General features: G+C 45.2%; 1 protein-coding gene and 1 long non-coding RNA gene across 13 annotated transcripts; one reads left to right on the forward strand and one right to left on the reverse strand.

Annotated features, from left to right (window-relative positions):
* Positions 1-67: 67 nt before the first annotated feature.
* LOC129511718 (uncharacterized) lies at positions 68-27869 on the reverse strand. 12 transcript variants are annotated; one of them, XM_055328666.1, is made up of 10 exons: positions 27469-27869; positions 16719-16888; positions 7783-8201; positions 6776-6814; positions 6067-6110; positions 5550-5626; positions 1418-1483; positions 1244-1282; positions 495-537; positions 75-209 (listed from the first exon to the last, which is right to left on the reverse strand). In XM_055328666.1, exons 4-10 carry the CDS (start codon positions 6805-6807, stop codon positions 88-90), a joined length of 423 nt encoding a protein of 140 aa, XP_055184641.1. In that variant the 5' UTR covers positions 6808-6814; positions 7783-8201; positions 16719-16888; positions 27469-27869; the 3' UTR covers positions 75-87. The 12 variants fall into 12 exon arrangements, 11 of the variants coding, with proteins under 11 accessions (XP_055184636.1, XP_055184632.1, XP_055184638.1 ...); XM_055328660.1 differs by adding an exon at positions 851-1006 and having other exon boundaries at positions 1244-1483; XM_055328661.1 differs by having other exon boundaries at positions 68-1006.
* Positions 25615-27458, forward strand: LOC129511719 (uncharacterized). Its single transcript, XR_008664889.1, has 3 exons — positions 25615-25775; positions 26568-26637; positions 26800-27458. It is a non-coding gene; the product is annotated as an uncharacterized LOC129511719 (long non-coding RNA).
* Positions 27870-27893: the final 24 nt, after the last annotated feature.

The raw sequence follows: 27893 nt of genomic DNA on the forward strand, positions 1-27893 counted from the left end.
GGGCCTCACTGGGTTTCAATGAAGCCCCGGAAAGGAAGTAGCAGGGCCTGCAGAAGCAGCAAGTCTGTGCATTTATTGGGTGCTTGGTCATTCGTGGTTCTGAGTCTTCGGGATGTCAGGGGCTGGGAACCAGTCCAACCAGAGCTTCCTCAGGAGCTGGGGGACCCAGCCCCCAGGCCTTCCCTCCTTACTCTCCATCTCAGAGGCTTCTACGAGCACAAACCGGCATGCCCTGTGGGTCCCCTGCTGGGGAGGGACCTTTCCCCAGGGCCAGGGCTCCCTCTGACGCTGCTCCTCCAGCCCAAGGGGGGAGGCCTCAAGTTCCTGCCAACCAGGAAGATGTTCAGGGGGGACGGGCATCTGGCTGCCGGGGCTTCCTCTGCCCCACCCCAGGGCCAGGGGCCTGAGAGGAGCCGGTGTCTGTGCTGTTGCTGTGTCCCCAGGTTAGGGAGGGAGGTGGGCCTGCTGCAGGGCTGTGGGGCCGGCGGTCTTACCAGAGGTGTATACTGCAATCTCCTTGCGGACCTGGATGTTTTCCTGGGAAGAAAGACAGGGCACAGTAGTGGAAGAAGATAGGCCCCATGTTACACAGACAGGGAAACTGAGGCCTCGCTTCACAGGAAGTCGGGGGAGGCAGGGTTCAGACCCACTCTTGGCTCACACCATGGCTGCTGCCTCTGGGCTCTGTAGGGCCCCTTGCCCCACTGGGATGGCAGTTTGGCCCAGGGGTCTTGGGTGCCCCATCCCCCCAGCTCTGCCCTCCTTCCCATGACCTCCATCCTGCAGTGCTCCTGGGCTTCTCAGTAGGACGGTGCCGGGAACATTCCAGATAGCCCACCCGCCTCCTTACCTCCCAGCCTGGGACCCCTGCCACCTCTTCCTCCTCAGCCACCTCCTTCCCAGCGGGCCCAGGGCCAGCTGTTTCCCCCTCACGCTGGGACAAGATGTCAGTCTCCCCCTCAGGGGCAGCACCATTCAGTCCTCCCTTCGCCTTGGAGGGCACAGCCTGCAGGGGGTCAGGAGGGCGGGATATGGGCAGAAGGGTCCTCTCCCTCCTGCCTTGTTCTCTGGCCTGCGGTGTGTAGTTGTGTCTTCCCAAGGGAGTCCTTCCCTTCTCAGCGGGTTGCCAGTTTCCTGGGGGGCCCTGCCACCAGCCCTGGGACGCCCCCGCCATGAGCTGGGGTGTCTCCGCGTCTCATGGAGCCCTGACAAGCGAGCCCCGGCCGGGGCAAGCCTCACTCACCTCAGAGGCTGGCTTCTTCTCGCTCTTGACTCTGCGTCTCTGCAGAAGCAAACAGGAGAGTGATTCACAGCTGTGAGCAGCTGGGGGTCCTTCCCTGCTGCACCTCCTCTCTGTACCCACCCAGGGTGCCCAGGCCAACGCCCCACATCCAGGGGGCCCCCAGCCCTTACCCACCTGAGTGGTCACGGGGTAGCACTTATCCATCGGCCCCCACACCGGCCTCAAGGACTCCCCTACAAGCTGCATGACGAGGAGAAAAAGGACGGAGGGAAGGCTGAGGTGACCTCTCAGGGTCACCTCAGCTACACACTAATCCACAGTCAGTGCCTACATACACAGACACCTAAAAATTACCAGTAGTTTGAAGAAAAAGAAAAGTTCAAGTAAACAATAACTAATGTCTTTAGAAAGTTAAAACTTAGCATTCATGAAACAAGAATAGACTCTAAAACGGAGATGTTCAGGGCGCCTGGGTGACTCAGTGGGTTAAACATCTGCCTTTGGCTCAGATCATGATCCCAGGGTCCTGGGGATCGTGTCCCAGGTCAGGCTCTCTGTTCAGCAGGGAGCCTGCTTCTCTCTCTCCCTCTGCCTGCTGATCCCCCTGCTTGTGCTCTGTGTGAAATAAATAAATAGAATCATAAATAAATAAATAACAGAAATGTTTAAAAAGCCTCCAGTTCTTAAAAACAAAAATATGATAGAATACTGGGAGGGAAAAATCCAATCAAAATGTAGAAGGTAAAGTCGAAAAAAAAATTTTCCCGAGAAAGAACAGAGAAGAGATCAGGAGCTCCCACTGCGAACTCCTAGAGCTTTCTGAGAGGAAACAGAGACAGCAGATTGAAGTGGCAGGGAGAGATACCAGATAAATATGTCCCTTTTTTATCAAGACCATTTCCCAAAGATGAGGGATGTGAGTTTCCAGAAGAGAAGGAATCACCCAGTGTCCAGGACAATGGATGAGGGAGATCTACCCCGGGTTTTGTCATCAGTACATTTCAGAACCCTCAGGACAAGGAACCCAAAAACTTCTAAAATACAAAGAAAAAAAGCCTGTTTTAGGAATTCAACTTTCGTCAGACTTCTTTTTGAAAGTCTTTGAAGCCAGAAGACAAGGAAGTTGGATCTTCAAACTCTATGAGAAAAAATATTTCTAGTCTAGAATTCTATACCTACCCAAACTCATAGTCGCATATGAATTAAGACCATGGCAGACATGTAATATCTGAAGACTACCCCTCAGGAAGCAGAGGTTCCCCTAGCGGTTGCATTCCATTAAAATAAAGGAGTGACAGGGGCTCCCCAGATTGCCAAGAAAGGGAGGTCCCAGGGCAGCTGAGCATCCTGTCCCTATGGGAGCAGTGGGAGGGCCGCCCCGTGAGATATGCTCTGTGAAAACCATCATTCCATTAAACACCTAATTTGTGTAAATCTACTGCAAGGGGATTGATATTTTTGGCAGAGAGCCTGGGTATATTAATTGTACGTAGAGAGGAAGCGAACAGAAAAAAGAGGCAAAAACAAAATGCCACGCTAAGAAGAGTAACCATGGTACGTGACTCAGTGTGGAATACTATTCTCATTTTAAAAATGTCAGCCCTAAATGAAGATTTATAGTGGGTTTTAAAAAAAGATTTTATGGGGGATCCCTGGGTGGCTCAGTGGTTTAGCGCCTGCCTGCCTTCCGCCCGGGGTGTGATCCTGGAGACCTGGGATCGAGTCCTGTGTCGGGCTCCCTGAATGGGGCCTGCTTCTCTCTCTGCCTGTGTCTCTGCCTCTTGCTCTCTCTGTGTCTCTCATGAATAAATAAAATCTTAAAAAAAAAAAGATTTTTATGTATTTATTTGAGAGAGAGAGAGAGAGAGTAAGCACAAGAGCCCAAGCAGGGGAAGGGGCAGAGGGAGAAGCAGGATCCCCCCCACCCACCCACCAAGCAGGGGCTCAACTCCAGGACCTCAGGATCAAAACCTGAGCCAAAGGCAGAAGCTTAACCAACTGTGCCACTCAGGTGCCCCTATAGTGGTTTTGTTTTGTTTTTTAAAGATTTTATTTATTTATTTTAGAGAGAGAGAAAAAAAAAACATGAATGGGGGAGGGGGGACGGAGAAGCAGAGTCCCTGCTCCCCAATGTGGGGCTCGATGCCAAGACCCCCGAGATCATGACCGGAGCTGAAATCAAAAGTCAGACACTTAACCAACTGAGCCCCCCAGGCGCCCCTTCAGCGACTTTATTTGTAATTGTCCCAAACTGGAAACACCCAAATGTCTCCTAGGCGCTGAGCAGACAACCTGCAGTCCTTCCCATGGAGGACACCCGTTCAGCATCAAGGAGAAACAAGGTGCTGCGCCTGCACCCAGAGACGTCTCAGGTGCACCAAGCTCAGTGAGGGACCAGACTACACGCAGGGTGCCCCCACTTACAGGACAATCTTGCAAAGCAAAACGATAGGAATGGAAAACTGTCAGCTGGATGCGGGGGAGGGGAAGGCCAACTGCACAAGAGTCCAGAGGAATTTTTTGAAGGGACGGCGGAACTGCTCTGTTTCTTAATTGTGGTGGTGGTTACCCCGCTGTCCAAAAAGAGCCCTCGGCCACGGAAGCACAGGGGAGCTGAAAACCCAAAATGATATAAAAATCAGCAGAACCGAGGAAGGCAAACCATGGAAGACTCTCTAACTCTGGGAAACAAAGGGTTGTGGGAGGGGAGGCGGGTGAGGAGATGGGGTAACTGGGTGACAGGCAGTAAGGAGGACACTTTATGAGATGAGCAAGGGGTGTTGTACTATAGAGGTTGGCAAATTGAATTTAAATAAAAAATTTTAAAAATCAGCAGAACGGCAACCATGTTATTTAAAAGATTTTAACAATTGAAAATGTCATTACTCAGATTTAAAATGTCACAATCTGGGCAGCCTGGGTGGCTCAGTGGTTTAGCGCCGCCTTCAGCCTAGGGCGTGATCCTAGAGACCAAGGATCGAGTCCCATGTCTGGCTCCCTGCATGGAGCCTGCTTCTCCCTCTGCCTGTGTCTCTGCCTCTCTCTCTCTCTCTGTGTGTGTGTGTCTCTCATGAATAAATAAATAAAATCATTAAAGAAAATAAGTAATAAAATGTCACGATCCCAAAACAGGGCTGTAACTACACTGGAAGGCTGGAGGGAGGTGGACGTGTGTGTTGGAGGGGCAGCGAATGTACAGTTGTCCCGGGAGCTAAATCCTCACCGGCTGTCTAAATCTGAGAAATGAAGACAAAGCAGGATAAGCTTGCTAATTAGAAACATGGAAAAATGAAAGGCTCCAGCTGGGAAGGTTGGAGGCTGGGAGGATTCCAACCCTGGGGAAAGCGCCGGTGGGCGGGCTGGGGCAAAGGCAGCCATTTTTTGGTTCCAGGTCTTAAAACTTTAAAGCACCAGATGATGTCGGAGCATAGCTTTGATGACAATAAAACTTTTTTAAATGGAAATTTGACTAGTAACTTTAAACAACAAAAAGAAAGGAAGCAGAGTTGTACTCTGTGGTCTCCATCCAAGGCACCTATGGGCCTTCCTCGGGGCTCCCAGCCTCTGGAAGGTCAGCCGGGAGGTGTCACGCATCTACTCCGTGTTTCTGGGCCACAGACGACCTGTCTCTATGGGAGTCCCCTGTTCCCAGCCACATTGTGCAGAGAGCAGGAGGCCTCCGGGGATCAGGAATGTGGTCCTCTCCTGTCACCCTGGCAGCCTGGATCCAGGCACTGTGTCCCTGGGGGCTGTTTCCCATCTACATGAGATGCGAGCTGCAGGGCTGCTGTGAGGCTTGCGGGACCTAACAGGTGGACAGCACGTGTTTCGGCATGTGACCCTAGGTGGGTGTCCGGGACCCACCTTTGTTCTTCTGACCAGGGCTGGGAGCAGGGACTTCTGCCCTAGGTCCTTGGATCTGGGCCATGGAGGACAGTATGTGACCCCAGGCAGGCTCACCACGTCGTCCATATAAGAGCGCTGAACCACATTCCAGAGCTACTCACATCAATGAGGGATCATCTGTTTGGTTTGTGGACGCCACTGCCACAGAGCCCCAGGATGACTACACAGCCAGCCTATGAGGGATGGAGCCTCTGTTTGGACACCTTACCAGAAAACCAGTGAATTTCTGCAGAGCCCTCACATTTCCCCCTCCCTTTCTCTTTCTCTCTCTCTCTCTCTCTCTCTCTCTCTCTCTCTCTCACACACACACACACACACACACAGTTAAGAACCAAGGAGCGTGACCTCTACTCAAGCTACAGTGAGGCTACCCCGGCCTCTAGGCCTCCTCAGTGCCTACCTGGGAAGGTTCCCCAGCAATCTCGTGGTCAGGGGCTGGCTTCCCCACAGACCCCTGAAAATAGTAGTATACCACTCCTGCAATGAGTGAAGAAAGACTAATTAAAACATTTAAGAGTGATACCATTACTCTAAAATGTCAGTATTTATTTACAATATACCAGAAATTGTATCCCTTTAAACTAAACTTGGAATGAAAGAAGCTGGGTGTTAATGTGTATGAGGGAAGTTGGATTTTTTCCACAGGTGTGCAGGCAAACATTGAAGACCACTGCTATAGGACGTGAGGTTGTGTGGGTTTCGGTTCATGGGTTTCCAGAGGGGAGGGGGGATTTCAGAATCAAACATGGGTTTAAATCTGTTTCACTGCAAAGGTACCAAGGGAAGAAAGAGACAGAGGGCAGCCTTGACTCTGAGCAGCACGGCCAGGCCCTGGGAGCCCCAGTAAGCAACCAGAGAGTGGGGCGGCCCTGAGGCCAGAACCAGCGGGCCGCCCCTGCATTCCCCAGCGCCCTTACCTGCAAGAATGAAGACGTGTACTATGTACAGGGGCTTGTAGAGCCTGGAAGGAAAGTGAAGTTGAGGGTAGAGCTTGGGTGCCCCGTGCCCTCACTAGTGAGTGGGGACCACCTTCCCTCCCGCTCCAAACCCCAGGACTAGCTCCACCAGGGGGATCCGACACTGTGGGTGCGCAAATCTGTTAACTGGATCAGGGCTCGGCAGGCCCTGTGCCTCCGCCTCCACTGAGAGCCAGACTCAGAGCCTAAACACACTCCTCCTCTTCTTCTGCTCTTGTCTCCCTGGCCCCACCTTGCCATCCCAGCCAGAAAGCAAGCACCCAGCCCAGGCTGGGCAGTCAGCGTTGGACCAGCTCTTCTCCCGGAGTCTTCCAAGAGCCCTACTCTGGGACTGACAGATCCCACAATCCAGATCAGAATTTGTATCCCCAGGACTCGCCCACCTCTTCTGGGACCCCTTCCCCTTGGCACAAGCAGAGCATCTTGACACTGTCGGACAGTGGCTCCCAGGGCGCATGCACACACAGGTGCACACACAGAGGCACGGCCCACCAGCCAGGACCAGGCCTTCTGCCCCAACCCTGAGTCACAGAGAAACTGGAACAGTCAAGGAAAGGGGAACAGAGAACTCTATTCTCCTTTCCTTTTAGACCTAAGTGGGCGTCCCCTTTCCTGGTCACTCAAGGCACTGGGCCCACCTGAACTTTACCTCTCTCTCTGGCAGCCCAGTCCAAACACCATTTTCACTCTGCGAAGAAAAGATGGTCAACCATCAGTGCATCAGCAGGCCTGATCCCGTGTTCCTTTACCTGGTGGGGTATGGGCCATGCGATGGGACAAGCGATGGGCCACCCTCTTTCCCGGGGGGATGGCCCGCTGGTCACAGCCAGGGCCAAACTCAGGACAGAATGGGCTAGCTTGGAAAATGCTCAGGAATTTCTCCCAAGACCTCAGAGTCCCAAACAAAAGCTGGTTTCAATGCCCTCAGAGCTGGAAAGGCAGTTCTCAGAGAATCAGGATGGGAAAAGGGGTCTGGGATAGAATTCAGGTGTCACTCGACTGAGCATTTGGTATAAAATGACCCCAGATGTAGGTGGCTAGTTATTTCAGAAACACTGTGCAACAGAAAATATTTGAGAGTATTGGTAGTTTTTAATCATTATCATTTACTCTTACAATTTAGGGAGTCCTAAGGGAAATGCGTGGCCTCCTCAAAAGACCCTTTCTGTCTGAAGTACCCCCTGCAGTGTGGAACTCCTTATGAGCGAAGCTCACGGTAAAGTCAAGGTCTCCGATGTGATTGGGACCCGATGCCGCCTTGTGAGTCTCTGTGCCCCAAGGGAGGGCCCTCATCTCTCCAGGGCCAAATTCAGAATCTCCCTTCAGCTTTCCACCCTCTCCTCCCCCTGTCCCACCCTCAGCAGAGAATACAGGCACCCCCAGATGGGACTCCCTCGACTCCCTGCCGCCAAACCCACCCATCCTCTGCTTCTCCCAGACCCTTTCATCCCTGTTCAGGGAGGTGGCTGCCCTCCGTTCCCTGGGCCATTAGTCATTTCTACCTTGGTGTGAGCAAAGTTATCCAGCTTTTTCCAAGAGGCGGTCTGGAGGAGGAAAGTAAACAGATCCTGAGGGAGAGAGGAAGAGAGGGAGAAGGGGATGCCAGGTAGGAAAGATGGGGAAAGGGAAGCTAAGAGTTGTAAAGCCAATTTTCACCTGCTCAGGTGCTCTACTGAGGGCAGCCTTTGAGCCCACTTGCTGCCAATCTTGGTGATTTCAGCGACTTGCAGAGCACCCTCTGATCATATCAGCGTCCAGGCAGTGTCCTGCTCACCTCTCTTCAAGCTCTAGGGCCGAGCCTGAGGAGGGCACGGGAGCCCAGCTAAGTCTGTGAGGCCAACACCACAGCCCCTCCCTTTTGTAAGGAGAGAGGTGTCTGTGTGTGACATCATGTCTTAGGGGGCTTTATGACAGGACAGCCTCTCCAACTGTGGCCAGAGCAGTTTGTCAAGTGCCACAGAGTGGCCTAGATCCCACCAGTCTGAGGCAGCACCTTTGTGGCTGTCTCTCTAGTTCCATTCAATGTCAACAATGCTGCCCAAGCACTTGTGGTGTGTCAAGTTACGTGCAAAGTCCTGTAGGGATGCAAAGACATAAAGGTGTGTGAGACTCAGTCTGGTCACATAGCACAAGGATATTTTCTGAATCAAAAATAAGAACCTGTGGAAGGAGACTCGGTGTCCATCAAAAGATGAATGGATAAAGAAGATGTGGTTTATGTATACAATGGAATATTACTCAGCCATTAGAAATGACAAATACCCACCATTTGCTTCAACGTGGATGGAACTGGAGGGAATTATGCTGAGTGAAATAAGTCAATCGGAGAAGGACAAACATTATATGGTCTCATTCATTTGGGGAATATAACAGAGAAAGGGAATAGAAGGGAAGGGAGAAGAAATGGGTAGGAAATATCAGAAAGGGAGACAGAACATAAAGACTCCTAACTCTGGGAAACGAACTAGGGGTGGTGGAAGGGGAGGAGGGCGGGGGGTGGGGGTGAATGGGTGACGGGCACTGAGGGGGACACTTGATGGGATGAGCACTGGGTGTTATTCTGTATGTTGGTAAATTGAACACCAATAAAAAATTAATTTATTAAAAAAAATAAGAACCTGGCCTAACTATTTCTGAGTGTCATCCATCCATTGAACCAGTGTCTGCTGAGCTTCTATTTGGGGTCAGGAAAAATGCTATGGGGAGAGAAAGGCAAACAGGATATAGAGTCTGCCTTTAAGAGGCGTGAAGACATCAAATAGACATTGTCAGATTCAAGACAATAGACTTTACTGTCCTTAAATTACTCTGCATGTAACTAAACAATAATTACAAAACTATGGGGGCACCTGGGTGGCTCAGTTGGTTAGGTGTCTGCCTTCAGCTCAGTTCATGATCCCAGGGTCTTGAGATCAAGCCCCGTGTGAGGCTCCACACGCAGCACAGAGTATGCTCAAAATACTCTCTCCCTCTCCCTCCTCCTCTGCCCCAGCTTGCACATGTCCTCTTTCTCTCTCAATTTTTTTTAAGTAAAAAAAAATTACAGAAATAGGGATGTTTAAAACTGAGGAGTGCTTAGTTTCATATATACAAGAAATATTTACCAAGACATATCATATTCTCAATCATAAACCAAACCTCAATAAATTTAAAAGCTTAAAGTCATTTCTGGGGGACACCTGGCTGGCTCAGTCAGTAGAGCATTCAACTCTAGAGCTCAGGGTTGTGAGTCTGAGCCTCACGGTGGGTGTATAGGCTACTTAAAAAAAATCATTTCAAGTATGTTCTCTGACCACAATGGAATTAAATTAGAAATCAGTAAAAGACAGACCCCTGGAAAATCCCCAACTAAACAACACACATTTAAATAAAATGTGAGTGAACTAAAAAGTCTAAAAGAAAGTATTTTGAACTGAACAAAAATGAAAAAATATCAAAATCTGTGGGATGCAGTTAAAACAGTGCATAGAGAAAAAAATACACCACTAAAAATATCTATATTAGAAAATAACAAATGTCCCAAATGAATCCCTTAGTTTCCACTTTAAGGAACTGGAAATGGAAGAGCAAATAGAGCCCAAATAAGCACAAGAATTGAAATAAGAAATATTAAAGTGAAAATAATTGAAATAGAAAACAGAGAAACAATAGAAAAAAATCAGTAAAACCAAAAGCTGGTTTTGTGAGGTCAATGAAATGTGTAATTCTGTCAATAGATGAGACCAGAAAAAAATAAGATACAAATGGTCAGTATCAAGAATGATAAAGGTAGGCAACCTGGGTGGCTTGGTGGTTTGGCACCTGCCTTCAGCCCAGGGCGTGATCCTGGGGACCTGGGGTCAAGTCCCACATCGGGCTCCCTGCATGGGGCCTGCTTCTCCCTCTGCCTGTGTCTCTGCCTCTCACTCTTTCTGTCTCTCATGAATAAATAAATAAAATCTTAAAAAAAAATAATGATAAAGGTGGCAATGACACAGAATCTACAGGTACCAAAATGGTAATAAGGGAATAGTATAAACCATACCAATAAATTCGACAACATAGAGGAAATGGACAAAAATCTTTATTTTTTTAAGATTTATTTATTTATTCATGAGAGACACAAAGAGAGGCAGAGACACAGGCAGAGGGAGAAGCAAGTTCCTCACAGAAGCCAGATGTGGGACTCAATCCCTGGACCTGGGATCACACCCTGAGGTGAAGGCAGACACCCAACCACTGAGCCACCCAAGCATCCCTGGACAAAATCTTTAAAAGATACAAAATACCGGGATCCCTGGGTAGCGCAGCCGTTTAGCACCTGCCTTTGGCCCAGGGCGCGATCCTGGAGACCCGGGATCGAATCCCACGTCGGGCTCCGGTGCATGGAGCCTGCTTCTCCCTCTGCCTGTGTCTCTGCCTCTCTCTCTCTCTCTCTGTGTGACTATCATAAATAAATAAAAATTTAAAAAAATTTAAAAAAAGAATTTTTTAAAAAAAATAAAAATAAAAAAAAAAGATACAAAATACCAAAGCTCATGCAAGAAGAAGTACATCACCTGATAACACAATGTCTATTAAAGACATTAAATTTTAAATAATTTAAAGTTTTAAATAATTTAAAGTCTCCCACAAAGAAAACTCCACATGACTTCACTAGTGAATTCTACCAAACTTTTTTTTAAGATTTTATTTATTTGAGAGAGAGAGAGAAGCAGGGGGAGAAGCAGAGGGAGAGGGAGAAGTAGGTTCGCCGCCCAGCAGGGAACCTGACATGGGACTCGATTCCAGAACCCTGGGATCATGACCTGAGCTGAAGGCAGACAGACACTTAACCAACTGAGCCAGCTAGGCACTTCCTACCAAACTTTTAAGGAAGAAATAATACTAACTCTACACAAACTCTACCAGAAAAAGAGGAGAGAATACTTTCCATCTCACTGTATGTGGAGAGCATTATCTGATATCAAAACCAAAGATGACACAAGAAAATTATAGGACAACGTCCCTTATAAACATAGAGGGAAATATTATTAAGAAAATCTTGGGATGCCTGGGTAGCTCGTGGGTAAGCTCCTGCCTTTGGCTCAGGGCATGATCCTGGAGTCCCGGCATTGAGTCCCACATGGGGCTCCCTGCATGGAGACTAGTTCTCCCTCTGCCTGTGTCTCTGCCTCTCTCTCTCTGTCTCTCATGAATAAATAAAATCTTTTTTTAAAAAAGAACAAGCAAGTTAAATAAGGTATTTATCAATAAATAGCTTCCAGGACACCTGGGTGGCTCAGTGGTTGAGCCTCTGCCTTCGGCCCAGGTCATGATCCTGGAGTCCTGGGATAGAATCCCACATCCGGCTCCTCGCAGGGAGCCTGCTTCTCCCTCTGCCTGTGCCTCTGCCTCTCTCTGTCTCTCATGAATAAATAAACAAAAATCTTAAAAAAAAAAGAAAAAAATCTTAACTTGAGGGGCACCTGGGTGGCTCAGTCAATTAAACATCTGCTTTCAGCTCAGATCATGATCCTGGAGTCCTGGGATTGAGCCTCATGTCAGTCTCTCTGCTCCCTCTTCCACTATGTGCTCACACTCTCCCTCTCACTCTCTCTCTCAAGTAAATAAATATTAAAAAATATATTTAAAAAGAAAATCTTTTTTTTTATTATGATAGTCACAGAGAGAGAGAGAGAGAGAGGCAGAGACACAGGCAGAGGGAGAAGCAGGCTCCATGCACCAGGAACCCGACGTGGGATTCGATCCCAGGTCTCCAGGATCGCACCCTGGGCCAAGGGCAGGCGCTAAACTGCTGCGCCACCCAGGGATCCCTAAAAAGAAAATCTTAACTTAAAACTAAAAACATATAAAAAGGATAATACACAATACCAAAGCAGTTTATCCTCAGGAATGCAAGGTTGGTTCAACACTCAAAAGCCAATCAACATAATTTACCATGTTAACGAACTAAAAAAGAAAAAGCATATGAGGAACACATGGTTGGCTCAGCGATTGAGCATCTGCCTTCAGCTCACAGGATCCAGGATTGAGTCCCTGCATCAGGCTCCCTGTAGGAAGCCTGCTTCTTCTATGTCTCTGCCTCTCTCTCTCTCTGTGCCTCTCATGAATAAATAAATAAATCTTTAAAAAAATAAAAAAGAAAAAGCATATGATTATCTCAATAGATGCATAGAAAAACATTTGATAAAATCAACATCTGTTCTGAAAAAAAAAAAACAGAAAAACAAAAACAACTCCTAGCAAACTAGGAGGAGTTGGGAACATTCTCAACCTGATGAAGGACATTAGTGAAAAACTTAGTGCTAACAATATACTCAGTGGTAAAATACTGAGTACTTACCCTGTAAGTTCAGGAATAAAGCAAGTGTGTGATGATGAAAGCCTTCATCATTTCTACACAACATACTAGAAGTTTTAGACAATGAACTCAGCCAAAAGAGAAAAGTAATAGCCGCTTACACCATTAGTAAACCTACCATACTGAAAAGGGCAATGATGTCAATAATAAAGCAGAACATCAAACTTCCCCTACCCTGCCTACTCTAGTCCAATAACCAACCTAACATTTGAAAATCTGACTTATGATCACTTGCCAATTTTTCCTTAAGTCAAATTCTATATTTTAAGTAACAGATTTCTAGAGTCAGAGCCCTATTACTGCAATGATTCGGCCCCCTATATATATTTGACACTATTTGTGGGGGCACCTGGGTGGCTCAGTGGTTGGCTCAGTGGTTGAGTGTCTGCCTTTGGCTCAGGTTGTGATCCTGGAGTCCTGAGATTGAGTGCCGCATCTCCCTCTGCCTGTGTCTCTGCCTCTCTCTCTGTGTCTCACATGAATAAATAAAATCTTTTTTAAAAATAATATTATTTATGTCTATTTCAAAAAAGAGCTTTAACATTTTTTCCATCAATTGCTCTGGCAAATTTCAAATGAGACAAAAGCATTTCACTTGCAAATATATCATAACGTTGTTCATTGATTAAACTAATGTTTTTCAAATCTTATGATCATAATCAGCCATTATAAAAGATGACCACTCTTTTCAATGAGCTATAAAACTTAACATAAAAAGAAAGAGAGAGGGCAGCCTGGGTGGCTCAGCAGTTTAGCACAGCCTTCAGCCCAGGGCATGATCCTGGAGAGCAGGGATCGAGTCCCACGTTGGGCTTCCCGCATGGAGCCTGCTTCTCCCTCTGCCTACTTCTCCCTCTGTCTGTGTCTCTGCCTCTCTGTTTCTCGAATAAATAAATATAATCTTTAAAAAAAAGAAAGAGGGGGATCCCTGGGTGGCTCAGCAGTTTAGTGCCTGGCTTCAGCCCAGGGCATGATCCTGGAGTCCTGAGATCGAGTCCTGCATCGGGGTCCCTGCATGGAGCCTGCTTCTCCCTCTGCCTGTGTCTCTGACTCTCCCTCTCTCTGTGTCTCTCATGAATAAATAAATAAAATCTTTTAAAAAAAGAGAGAACAGGAGAGACAGAGAGAAAGAGAAGTAAAAGTCAGCCAGATTATAAAGGAAATAAAACTGTCTTTATTTTGCAGACATGATTGTATATTAAAATCCTATGAAAGCAAACAAAAAGCTATTATAGTTTAGCAGGGTTGAAAGATACAAGATCAATATATAAAAGTAAATTATATTTTCTGTGAACATAAAACTGCTCTAAAAAATAAAGTATGTTTAAAAAATTTTTTAATTCAAAAAAACTTTTAAAATTCAATTATATATAATAGCAATGAATATTTGGGAATTGAAATATTTCAAAATACCATTTATATAGGGGAAAACTTGACAAAAGATGTGTGCAAGATCTGTACACTAAATGCTGCAAAACACTGCTGAGAGAAATTAAGGAAGACCTACATAAGTGAAGAGATATACCATGGTCATGGGTCGGATTCCATCCTCAAATTGATCTATAAATTCAGCATAATTGTAACAAAACTTACAGCGTTTTTTGGTTGTTAAACCCAATATGCTGTATCAAAGGTGCATATAGAAATGTGAAGAACCCAAAATAGCCAAACAATTTTGAAAAAAACAAAGTTGGTCAGCAATCAAAACAATATGAAATTGTTGATATCAAGAGAGATGGGACAAAAGCAGATCCTCATACTGTCAATTGATTTTAGACAAAGGTGCAAATGTAATTCATTGGAGGAAAGTCTTTTCAATAAATGGTCCTGAAGAAACTGGGTATTTATATAGGAAAAAGTGGACTTTGATTCTCATCTCATACCATGTATAAAAGTAACTCAAAATTAATCATAGACCTAAATCTAAAACCTAAAACTATAAAATTCCTAGAAGAAAACAGGAGAAAATATTTGAGGCTATGGATTAAGCAAAGAAGTCTTGAAATAACACCAAAATCATGATCCATCATATAAAAAAAATGATATGCTGGACATCATCAAAATTTTTAAGTTTGTTTTTTTAAGATTTTATTTATTTATTCATGAGAGACACAGAGAGGGAAACAGAGACACAGGCAAGGAAAGAGAAGCAGTCTTCATACAGGAAGCCCAATGTAGGACTCGATCCCGGGACTCTGGGATCATGCTCTGAGCCAAAGGCAGACCCCTAACTGCTGAGCCACCCAGGTGTCCTGACTTCATCAAAATTTACCTCTTCTCTTCTAAAGATACTATTAAGAGAATAGAAAGACAAGCCACAGACTTGGGAGAAAATACTTGCAAATTATATATCTAATAAAGAGATCTGTCTAGAATATATAAAGAACTCAGACTCAATAGTAAGAAAACAAACAACTGATTTTTTAAATGGGCAAAAGAATTAAACAGATATTTCACCACAGAAGATAAACAATTGGTAAATAAGCACATGAAAAAACTCTCAACATTACTAGTCACTAGTGAAAGAAAATGCAAATTAAAACTGTAAGATATCACTACATACCTAATAAAGACTGTCTTAAAAAGACTGACCTTTCCAAACATTGATGAGAAGTGGAATCACTGAGATTCTCAAGCATTGCTGATATGAATATAAAATTATATGACTAGGTTTTGGAGTTTGAAACTTTCTTTAAAAATAAAAACATACACCTGCTGTGTTACCTACCATTCCACTCTAGGTATTTACCCAAGAAAGAAGATGTAATCCATACAATGACACATGCACAAATATTTGCAACAAGTTATTTGTAATAGCCCCAAAGTGGAAACAACCAAAATATCCATGAACAGGTGAATAAATAAACACGTTATCCATATAAAGGGATATATTCAGCAATAAAAGGAATGGACTACTGATTGCCATAACAATAAGGATGAATCTCAAAATAATTTTGCTAAGTGAAAGACAAAAGAGAAGGATATATACTGTAGGATTACATTTTTTTTGTAGGATTACATTTATGTAAAATTTTACAAAATACAAATACGTTTTCATGGAGGTACAAAGAGGGAGAGATGGGATGGAGGGATTACAGAAGCACACAAGAAAGCTTTTAAGGGTGACAGATATGGGCAGCCCAGGTGGCTCAGTGGTTTAGTGCCGCCTTCAACCTGGGGCTGGATCTTGGAGACCTAGGATCAAGTCCCATGTTGGGCTCCCTGCATGGAGCCTGCTTCTCCCTCTGCCTGTGTCTCTGCCTCTCTCTCTCCCTCTCTGTGTGTCTGTCATAAATAAATAAATAAAATCTTTATTTAAGATGCCCAATAAATAAAATCTTAAAAAAATAAGGAGGGTGACAGATATGCCCATTCTCCTAATTGTGATGATGGTTCACAAGTATATATTAGTGTATCAAATACCAATATCAACAGTTTGTCATATGCCAATTATATATCAACAAAGTTGGGGTTTTTTAAATTATTTTTTTAAGATTTTATTTATTTATTCATGAGAGACACAGAGAGAGAGGCAGAGACACAAGCAGAGGGAAAAGCAGGCTCCACATAGGGAACCCGATGTGGGACACGATCCAGCATCCCAGAATCAGGCCCAGGATCCACCCAGGCGTCCTAACAAAGCTGGTTTTAAAAAGAGTAAAGTTTAAAAATGATAGATATAGATAGATAGATAGATAGATAGATAGATAGATAGATAGATAGATAGATAAAGTTAGGGGCTCCTGGGTGGCTCAGTTGGTTAAGCATCTGCCTTTGGCTCAGGTCATGATCCCAGGATCCTGGGATCAAGCCCCATGTTGGACTCCCTGCTCGGTGGGGAGCCTGCTTCTCCCTCTGCCTCTCCTCTGCTGCCCCTACCCCTGCTCATGCTCTCTCGCTCTCTCTCAAATAAATAAAATAAACTATTTTTTAAAAAAGAATAAAGTTGGGCAGCCCCAGTGGCGCAACAGTTTAGCGCCGCCTGCAGCCCAGGGCGTGATCCTGGGGACCCGGAATGGAGTCCCACATCAGGCTCCCTGCCTGGAGCCTGCTTCTCCCTCTGCCTGTGTCTCTGCCTCTCTCTCTCTCTCTCTCCCTGTCTCTCATGAATAAATAAATAAAATCTTAAAAAATAATAATAATAAAATAAATAAATAAAAAAGAGTAAAGTTATATGAACTGTTCTATTGTTTCTTCCTCCAGACTTAAACATTGTAAACATTCTTTAAACATTTAAACAGGTACTCACAGGGATGCCTGGGTGGCTCAGTGGTTTAGCGCTGCCTTCAGCCCAGGGCCTGTTCCTGGAGACCCGGGATCGAGTCCCACGTCGGGCTCCCTGCATGGAGCCTGCTTCTCCCTCTGCCTGTGTCTCTGCCTCTCTCTCTCTCTGTGTCTCTCATGAATAAATAAATAAATCTTAAAAAAAAAAAAAAAGAACTCACCTCAGCTCCTAACAGAACAAACATGGATATTTCTTTGTAAGGATAAGAAACAAAAAAAAAAGTCCTATGAAAAGAAATGGTAGTCCAAAAGGAGGAATTTAGGGACACCTGGGTGGCTCAGTGGTTGAGCGTCTATCTTTGGCTTGGAGCATGATGCCAGGGGTCGGGGATCGGGTCCCACATCGGGCTCCCTGTGAGGAGTCTGCTTCTCCCTCTGTGTATGTCTCTGCCTCTTTCTGTGTCTCTCATGAATGAATAAATAAAATCTTTTTTTTTTAAAAAAGGAGGAATTCAGCACTATGATAAGAGCAATCCACGGTCTCCTATGCAATTGTTACCCCCCAAACAGAAGAAAGGTAGAAATGCCCGATTTTGTATTCTCAACAATATTCAAGAAGATATTGTATCTATGAAACTGGGGCAGACAGTAATACAAAATTTATCCTGATCCAGGCCAACAGTTAAATTTTATTTTTTAAGTAATTTCCACACCCAACATGAGGCTTGAACTCATGAACCTGAGATCAAGAGTTGCATGCTCCACCAACTTAGCCAGCCAGGTGCCCTAAATTTTAAAATGAAATGGAAACTGTGATACTATTTAAAAATGACTGTGGGGGATCCCTGGGTGGCGCAGCGGTTTGGCGCCTGCCTTTGGCCCAGGGCGCGATCCTGGAGACCCGGGATCGAATCCCATGTCGGGCTCCCGGTGCATGGAGCCTGCTTCTCCCTCTGCCTGTGTCGCTGCCTCTCTGTCTCTCTCTGTGTGACTATCATGAATAAATAAATAAAATCTTTAAAAAATAAAAATAAAAATGACTGGGGGATCCCTGGGTGGCTCAGCGGTTTGGCGCCTGCCTTTGGCCCAGGGTGTGATCCTGGAGTCCCGGGATTGATTCCCACATCGGGCTCCCTGCATGGAGCCTGCTTCTCCCTCTGCCTGTCTCTCTGCCTCTCTCTCTCTCTGTATCTCATGAATAAATAAATAAAATTTAAAAAATAAATAAATAAAAATAAAAATGATTGGACACTATTTTAAAAAAGTGAATAAGTGCATTAAAACACCAAGAAATTCTCCCAGTAGACAGAAGCAAAAGATAAGGAATAGAAACGTTGAGAGATGTGGAGGACAAACCTAGAAGACTAAACAGTCATCAAATAAGAATATCAAGAAGAAGAGAGTTGAGGGAGAAGCCACAAGATACAAATGTTCCTCAAAGTAAAGGAAGCCTTGACTCTTAATCACATGCTCTTAGATTAACTTAATGAGGCAAAAGTCACACTAAGTATACATACTCTGATAAGATTTTTGAATTTTCAGGATAAAGGAAACATTAAGGGGGCACCTGGCTGGCTCAGTCAGTGGAGCTAGACAGGGATGACCTCAGGGCTGTGAGCTAGAGCCCCATGTTGGGTGTAGAGATTACTTAAAAAATAAAATCATCAAAAAAGAGGAAAGAAAGAAAAGAAAACATTAAAGCGGGGCAAGGAGAAGGGGACAGATTACCTAAAAAGAATAAAGAAGCAGAATGGTATCAGAATTGCCACATGCAATACTGTTAGTGGAGTCATTTTTTACAGAGTTTTGAGGGAAAATGATTGTGACTCACGAATTCTATGCTGGGGATCCCTGGGTGGCTCAGTGGTTGAGCGCCTGCCTTTGGCCCAGGGAGTGATCCTGGAGTCCCAGGATCAGTCCCACATCAGGCTCCCTGCATGGAGCCTGCTTCTCCCTCTGCCTGTGTCTCTGCCGCTCTCTCTCTCTCACTCTCTGCGTCTCTCATGAATAATAAAGAAAATCCTAAAAAAAAAAAAAAACAGTTTAAAAAAAAAAAAGAATTCTATGCTGAACCTCGTCAGCTTTCAGTGTCAGGACAATAGGAAAGTTCTCAGTGGTCACTGGGCCCAGACATCAGACTGCCACCTGTGTATACTGCCCCTCCCTCCTACCTCATACCACAGAGGTAAAAGAAAGTAGAGCTGAAAATAAATCCGTAAGAGTGCTGGAAAACAAAACTTGGTGTCCTGTTAAACTAGAAGCTACAAGGAATCCCTCAAAAATGGAAGGCACACAGAATGAGGTTGGCAGAGAAAATCAAAGCACAAAATATAGGCAGAGAGCGTCATCCTGAAAGGTGGACAGTCTCCAGGAGTGGGGGTGGGGGCCTCCGACTGTTCGTCAGAGTGATAGATCTGGGGAGCAGGACAGACCCTATCAGGATAACTGGTTGGGGGACTCATGTGAAGTAAAAAGGTGACGGACTTCCTCTCTCCCCACCTGTGACAAGCAGACAAAAATAGAGGCATCAGCCACCACATGAGAGCAATAAATGTGAGAATTCTTGGCCAGAGAAGTGCTGGATGGCTGGTAACTAATACTCAGCAGGATTGGGGAGCCCCAGTGCCCTAAAGTCTAACCACAAGTACACCCTTACTAGCAGTGTGTTTTTATGACCCTACATAGTCGATTAGCATTCCACGATAAATAAAACCATTCAAAAAGACTCTATCAAAGTATTTTTAAAAAGAATATGTTTGCAACCTTGGAAGAGAAGAGATCTTACAAAGAAGACACAGGGACATCTGGGTGGCTCAGTCGGTTCAGGATCCAATTCTTGTTTTCAGTTCAGATCACAATCTCAGGATTGTGGGATTGAGTCCTGCATCAGGCTCTGAGCTCAGTATGAGTCTGCTTGAGATTCTCTCTCTCCCTCTCCGTCTGCCCCTCCTTCCTTATGCCCATGCACTCTCTCTCAAATACATAAGTAAAATCTTAAAAAAAAAAAATGAAACTAACTAAGACATGGGGCACCTGCATGGCTCAGTGGTTGAGCATCTTGCCTTCGGCTCAGGTCATGATCCCGGGGTCCTGGGATCAAGTCCCATGCCAGGCTCCCCGCGGGGAGCTGGCACCTCCCTCTGCCTGTGTCTCTGCCTCTCTCTCTGTGTCTCTCAGGAAGAAATCCATTTTTAAAAATCTTTTTAAATAAAGAAATTTAAAAAACTAAGACACAAAATACTTATACTACATAAATATTTAAACTTCTACATGACAAAGCCATCAACAAAGTTGAAAACAAGAAATGAGGTATTTGTGGGTTGCCTGTGTGGTCCAGTTGGTTAAGCAGCTGCCTTCGGCTCAGGTCATGATTCTGGAGTCCTGGAATTGAGCCCTGCATCGGGCTCCCTGCTCAGCGGGGAGTCTGCTTCTCCCTCTGCTTGTGCTCTCTCCCTCTCTCTCTCAAATAAATAAATAAAATATAAGAAAAGAAATGGGGTATTTGCAGCATATATGACAAAGATTAATACAGAGATGACAAAAAGACATTCCTGCAAATCAATAGGACAATGAAATAGAAAAACGGGCAAAGAATATGAAGAAATAAAAGTGGCCACATGAAAAGAAGCTCAATTTCATTAGTAATCATGAAAATTAAAAAAAAAAGAAGAAGAGCTATTATTTTCTTCCCTCAAGTTGGCAAAACATAATATTAAATGTTGAAGTGGGTGCAAGGAACCAGTACTTTCAATCACTGAGGAGAGGGCAATTTGGCAATATCTATTTAAAGTGCATGTACCTTTTGCCTCAGCAATTCTACTTCTCGTAATCTGTTCCAGAGAAATATCCACTCAGGCTTCAAAATGAGGCGTGAATGAGGATGTCCCTTGTTTTTAATAGCACAGAGATGGAAACCACCTAGATCTATGAATAGGGCAACAGCTGAAAAAAAAATACGATATATCCACATTACAGATTCTTTCCAGAACTAAAATGAATCAGATCTAGATAAACTGAGAGAATGATCTTGGAGGCACTTAGTGAAAAAAGATCCAGATTCCAGGAGTCTGTGCAGTGCCAAGGCTTATGAGGGCAAGGACTATGTCTCCATCTTTTCTATGTCCTCTGTATGTGGCTCAATGGCTGGTAGAGAACAGCACTCAGGAAATGTCTGGGAAATGCACGCCGTGGTCACACAGTGGGTAAGTGGCAGGGCCTGAGATCCAGACTCCTGTCCACTACTCTCTGCTTCTGATGACTGTGATTTAGGTCCGGGCTTTGTAAAATCTCCCTCTCTAGGCAGCAACCTGAAGTTATAGGGTTATTTTCAGAGCCAGCTTCATAGGCATGTAACATATGTGGTCACATGGGGTCCTGCACTCAGATGCACCACCCCTTCCTACTGAATGCTGTCAGAGGAGACCTAGCAAAGAGTCAGGACTTTCACCTTTGACCACAGGTAAAAAGAAACCTCCCTCCCGTGATGTCTGTGGAAGCTACAGGGGAGGAGCAGCAATGAGGCACTCCTACCCTTACCAACCAGAGACATATAAGGGGAAAATCTGTAGGGAGCCCCAGAACTCCCAGTCCTGCTAATTACTATGAGGACACCACCGCCTTAGTGTCAACTGGGGCCGAGGGGGGGGACCTGGACTTCTTCCCCCACTTGTAGTAACAAGGAAGCTCCTGCATTTCCCCTGCTGGAGTGGTGTCAAAGGAAGCTACCATTTAAAAAAAAATTTAAGGGATCCCTGGGTGGCGCAGCGGTTTAGCGCCTGCCTTTGGCCCAGGGTGCGATCCTGGAGACCCGGGATCGAATCCCACGTCGGGCTCCCGGTGCATGGAGCTTGCTTCTCCTTCTGCCTATGTCTCTGCCTCCCTCTCTCTCTCTCTGTGTGTGTGTGACTATCATAAATAAATAAATAAAATAATAAAATAAAAATTTAAATAAGACTTACGATCTCATGACATAATACCCAGTGTCCAGGTTTCAATAAAAAATCACGCATCATACCAAAAACAAGGAACAGCTTAAACTGGACAGCACAACAACAATCACCAGATGCCAATAGCAAGATGACAAAGGCAGAATTCTCTGCAAAGATTTTATTTTATTTTTTTTTTAAATTTTATTTTTTTAAACAATTTTATTTATTCATTCATTCATTCATTCATTCATTCATGAGACACACAGAGAGAGGCAGAGACACACAGAGAGAGGCAGAGTCACAGGCAGAGGGAGAAGCAGGCTCCCAGTGAGGAGCCCGATGCAGGACTCGATCCCAGGACCCCAGGATCCTGAGCAGATGCTCAACCACTGAGCCACCCAGGTGCCCTCTCTGAAAAGATTTTAAAGCAGCTATCATAAACATGTTTCTTTTTTTAAATAAATTTATTTTTTATTGGTGTTCAATTTGCCAACATATATATAGAATAACACCCAGTGCTCATCCCATCAAGTGCCCACCTCAGCATAAACATGTTTCAACAAGCATTTATGAACATGCCTGAAACAAAATTTTTTTTAATTTTTATTTATTTATGATAGTCAGAGAGAGAGAGAGAGAGAGAGGGGCAGAGACACAGGCAGAGGGAGAACCAGGCTCCATGCACCGGGAGCCCAACGTGGGATTCGATCCCAGGTCTTCAGGATTGCACCCTGGGCCAAAGGCAGGCGCCAAACCGCTGCGCCACCCAGGGATCCCTGAAACAAAATTTAAAAATAGAGTCTCAGCAAAGAAACATTAGATTAAAGGAAGAACCAACAGAAATTTTAGAACAAAAACTGAAATTAAAAGCTAGTGAATGAGTTCAAAAGCAGAAAGGAGAGGGCAGGAAAGAAGCAGTGAACTGGAAAGTAGAACAACTGAAACTGTCCAATCTGAACCAGAAAAACAGACTGAGTTAAAAATGAGCAGAGCATCAGGGACTTGTGGGACTATTTAAAAAGATCAAGCATCATGTTATGAGAATCTCAGGAGAGGAGAAGAGAGGGCAGGACTGAACAAATACTCAAAGAAAACTTTCCAAATTTGGTAGAAGGCATAAAAATGACAGATTCAAGAAGCCAAGTGAATTCCAAACAAGATAAATCCAAGAAATATCCTAGTCAAACTAATGAAAAATAAGTAAAGGAGAAGTTGTGAGAGCAGCCAGAGAAAAACAACACCTTACCTATATGGAAATGTCAACTCCAATGATAGCTGATTTCTCATCAGAGGCTATAGAGGCCAGAAGGACGTGACACAACATTTTCAAGTGTTGAAATGTCAACCCAGAATCCCTTGGTCAATGAAAACATCCTTCAAGGATGCTGGGAGAAATCAGGAAATTCACAGATACAGGACAATTAAGGCAATTTGTCACCAACTGACATGCTCAACTGCCTATTTTTTTTTCAGATTTATTTATTTATTTGAGATTCAGGGTGTGGGGAGGCAGAGAGAGAGAGAGTTGAGAGAGAGAGAGAGAGAGAATCCTCAAGCAAACTCCCCACTGAGCATGGAGCTGGATAAAGGGCTCCATCCCAGGACCCTGAGACCAAGACCTGAGCCCAAACCAAAAGTCAGCTGCTCAGTCCACTGAGCCATTCAGGCACCGCTCAACTGACTTCTTTCTGATAAAGCTGCAAAAGCAATTAAGTGGAGGAAAACTGGCTTTTCAACAAATGGTTCTGGGGTAATTGGACATTCACCAGCAGAAAACAACAACAGCACCAAAAAGGGGGAAAAAAGAAAACCCCAAAACCTTAACTTAAATCTAACACCTTATATAGGGTATCCCTGGGTGGCTCAGCGGTTTAGCGCCTGCCTTTGGCCCAGGGCGCGATCCTGGAGTCCCGGGATGGAGTCCCACGTCGGGGTCCCGGCATGGAGCCTGCTTCTCCCTCCTCCTGTGTCTCTGCCTCTCTCTCTCTCTCTCTCCCCCCCATAAATAAGTAAGTAAGTAAATAAATAAATAAATAAATCTAAAAAAAAAAGAAATAACACCTTATATAAAATTTAATTCAAAGTGCACCATGAACTTAACTGTAAAACATAAAGCTTTTAGGAAAAAAAAATCATAGAAAATCTTCTGAACCTAGGGCTTGACAAAGGATTCTTTGATTTGGCAACAAAAGCACAATCCATAAAAGGAAAAGCTGATAAATTGGCTTTCATCAAAATTAAACACTTTTGCTCTGTGAAAGACCCTGTTGAAAAGACGAAAAGACAAGCTAAAGAGTGGGAGGAAGTATTTGCAAACATATCTGACAAAGGACAAGTATCTAGAATATATAAAGAACTCTTAAAATTCAACAAGTACACAAACAATTTAATTTGAAAATGGACAAAAGACATTTCAATAGAGGGAACAGGAAATTAGCATTTAAAAATATGTTCAGTGGGGCACCTGGGTGGCTCAGTCAGTGAAGCATTTACCTTTGGCTCAGGTCATGATCCCAGAGTCCTGGGATCAGTCCTGCATCAGGCTCCCTGCTCAGTAGGGTGTGTGCTTCTCCCTCTACCCCTTCCCAGTGCTCATGCATGCTCTCTCTCTGTCTCTCAAATAAATAAAACCTTTAAAAAATAAATAAAAAGATGTTCAACATCACTACCCATAAGAAAAATGCAAATTAAAACAATAATGATGGGCATCCCTGGGTGGCTCAGCAGTTTCGCGCCTGCCTTTGGCCCAGGGCGGATCCTGGAGTCTCGGGATGGAGTCCCATGTCGGGCTCCCAGCACGGAGCCTGCTTCTCCCTCTGCCTGTGTCTCTGCCTCTCTCTCTCTATGTCTATCATAAGTAAATAAAAATAAATAAGTAAATAAGTAAGTAAATAAATAAATAAATAAATAAATAAATAAATAAATAAATAAAACAATGAGGTGTCCCTACACATCTATCAGAATGGCTAAGATACAAAAGTTGTTGCACCAATGCAGAACAGGATATGGAGACCTGGACCACTTACACACTGCTAATGGGAATGTGAAATGGTTTAGTCACTCTGGAAAATAATTTTGTAGTTTCTTAAAACAACTAAATATGCAGCAAACATATGGCCCAGCCTATCCAAAAGGTCATATACTGTATAATTCCACTGCAAAACATTCTCAAAATGACCAAAATGGAGGCCCTTTATCAGGGACTAAGAAGGGGGTTGGGGGAGGGAAACTTGAGGGATCCTTGTAATGGGAACACTTTTTTTTTTTTAAGATTTTGTTTATTTATTTGAGAAAGAGAGAGAGATAGCAAGAGAAATCACAAGCAAGGAGGAGAGGGAGAAGCAGGCTCCCCACTGAGCAGGGAGCCCAATGCTGGGCTCGATCCCCAGACCCTGGGATCGTGACCTGAGCCAAAGGCACATGCTTAACTAACTGAGCCACCCAGGTGCCCCTTAATGGGAATGTTTTGCATCTTGACTATATTAATGTCAATATCCTGGTTGTTATATTGTTCTATCCTTTTACAATATGCTACCATCAAGAGAAACTGAGTACAAGGCACACCTGAACTTTCTATAGTATTTCTTATACATACGAACCTACAATTAACTTAAAAGTTTTTTTTAGGGACACCTGAGTGGCTCAGTGGTTCAGCGTCTGCCTTCAGCTCAGGTCGGGATCCTGGGGTCCTGGGATCCAGTCCCACACGGGGTTCCCACAGGGAGCCTGTTTCTCCTTCTGCCTGTGTCTCTGCCTCTCTGTGTGTCTCTGATGAATAAATAATTTTTTTTTAATTTAAGAAACTGCCAGACTGACTACTAAAGTGGCTGATTCGGCATTCTCACCAGCAATGAGAGTTTTTTCTGCTCCACATCCTCCCTGCCACTGGGTGCCTTTACTTTTTTTTTTTTTTTAAAGTAGTCTCCACACCCACATGGGACTTGAACCCTGAGATCAAGAGTCAGAATCTCTATTGACTGAGGCAGCCAAAAACCTTGCTCGTTTTAATTTTTCTGAAAGATTTTATTTATGAGAGAGAGAGAGAGAGAGATCACAAGCATTGGGGAGTAGAGGGAGAAGCAGATTCCCCGCTGAGCCGGGAGCTTGACTTGGGACTAGATCCCAGGACCATGGAATCATGACCTGAGCCCAAGGTATTTGCTTAAGGGACTGAGGCACTCCTTTGCTTGTTTTTAAATAGGGCTGTTTGTCTTCTTATTATTGAGTTGTAGAGTCTTCTATATATTCTAGATACAAGTACTTTATGGAATATATGATTTGCAAATATGTTCTCCCAGTTTGTGGGTTGTTTTAGTGGCCATTTTCTTTTTCAATGAAAAGAAATATATTTTTTAAGATTTTACTTATGTATTTATTTGAGAGAGATAGAGCATAAGTGGGGTGAAAGGCAGAGGAAGAAGCAGACTTCCTGCTGAGCAGGGAGCCTGATGCGTGGCTCCATCCCAGGACCCTGACCTGAAGACAGATGCTCAACCAACTGAGCCACTCAGGTGCCCAGAAAAGGAATCTTAAGCTCTAAATTCATGATAGTGGCTACTCCTGGAGGAGGCAGGAGCATGGATGGGGTTAGAATTAGACAGGTAGGTATTTTGTTTTTTTAAAGAGTTCATTTATTTATTCATGAGAGACACAGAGAGAGACAGACAGACAGAGACACAGGCAGAGGGAGAAGCAGGCTCCATGCAGGGAGCCTGACATGGGACTCCATGGGTCTCCAGGATCACACCCTGGGCTGACGGCGGCGCTAAACCACTGAGCCACCTGGGGATCCCCGGCAGGTAAGTATTTTGATGTAGGTGCTGTGAGAGAGAGAACACGGACTCCGGGGCCAGCTACCTGTGTCTCAGACCAACCACGTCAAGTAACTTCATCTGGGTCTTAGTTTTCTCATCTGTAAAGTGGGTCTAACAGGGCTTATCCCACAGGTGTGTTGTGCTGCATGAAAATGTGAGTGTGCCTGGAGAACTTAGACCAGTGGCTGTGGAGAAGAACACAGTAAGGCTTATACAAACCTTAACTCTATCACCACTTCTTAAGGTCGTGGTTTCAAAGTTTCATGATTTTATTATCATGCTTTATTTATTTATTTATTTATTTATTTATTTATTTATTTATTTATTTATTTATTTATTTATTTTAGATTTTATTTATTCATAGAGACACACAGAGAGAGAGAGAGGCAGAGACACAGGCAGAGGGAGAAGCAGGCTCCATGCGGGGAGCCCGACGCGGGACTCGATTCGGGGTCTCCAGGATCAGGCCCTGGGCCGAAGGCGGCGCCCAACCGCTGAGCCCCCTGGGCTCATGCTCTAAACTTGTATGTGGTGCGTGCCTCTTTTTAAAGCATAACTCACTTCAACGCACAGAAACATTTTAAAACGTAATATAGGGACAGATCGGTTATTCATTCATTCATTCATTCATTCATTCATTCCCTTTAAAACGGGGAAGCCTTGGAGAGACGCAGGCCATGCTCCGCGCTGCCTCGGACTCGCACCGCAGCTCGCTCCGGAGCGGCCCGCCAGGTCTCTGGGGCGGCGCGGGGCGCGCGTAGGGGGCTCCGCGGGGCACGTGACCTAGACCCTGCCCCCCGCTTCCTGGGCTAACGGAACCTCCCGACCCAGCTGTTCTCTCTCCCTTCGCACGCCCGGGGCGGGGCGCCCGGAGGGTCAGAGGCAACCTCCGTAGAAAAGTGCCAGCGGGAGCCCCGGGGTGGTCGATGCCAAGGCTCCTTCCAGCTCCCCATCTCTGGGCTGCTTTTCACAGAGATGCACAGTTTAGGGTGAAAACGTTGTTGTCTAAGACGGGGCTGATGATAGAACCTACCTTCCCGGGATGCGGAGAAGCGCCAAGAAGCCGACGGCCGGGAAAGCGCTCCGGCGGCCGCACAGCGCTTCCGAAGAGTCGGTTTAACGGGGGAGAAAAGACGACGGGCACTGAGGGGGGCACTTGACGGGACGAGCACTGGGTGACAGGCTATATGTTGGCAAATTGAACTCCAATAAAAAAAATTTAAAAAGACAAAGAGGAAAGAAAATGTTGCTGCGGAAAAACCGCACAGCGGCCAGGCCAGCACCACGGAAGCCCAGGCGCCATGAAGGGCTCCCGCGGCCCCCCCCCCCGGGGAAGCCGGCCCGCGAAGCTCCGCGAGGCCCACGCACCCACGGGCGCAGCCGAGGGAGCGCGGCGGGCAGGTGGCGGCGGGACGCTGGCAGTCTGGCGCTCGAGCGGCCCCTGGCGGCGCGGTTAGG

The sequence above is a fragment of the Nyctereutes procyonoides genome, unplaced genomic scaffold (genome assembly GCF_905146905.1).
Source record: "Nyctereutes procyonoides isolate TBG_1078 unplaced genomic scaffold, NYPRO_anot_genome, whole genome shotgun sequence".
Lineage (NCBI taxonomy): Eukaryota > Metazoa > Chordata > Mammalia > Carnivora > Canidae > Nyctereutes > Nyctereutes procyonoides.

Bases quoted from the DNA above. Each gene is read 5' to 3' on its own strand.
- LOC129511718 (XM_055328658.1), bottom strand. From the start codon at position 6,807: ATGGTGTTTGGACTGGGCTGCCAGAGAGAGAG. The intron at 1,484-5,549 runs GTAGGCACTGAG...CTCGTCATGCAG, and splicing joins TTGCTGGGGAACCTTCCCAG to CTTGTAGGGGAGTCCTTGAG. The intron at 1,007-1,243 runs GTGAGTGAGGCT...GACCCCCTGCAG, and splicing joins AGAAGAAGCCAGCCTCTGAG to GCTGTGCCCTCCAAGGCGAA.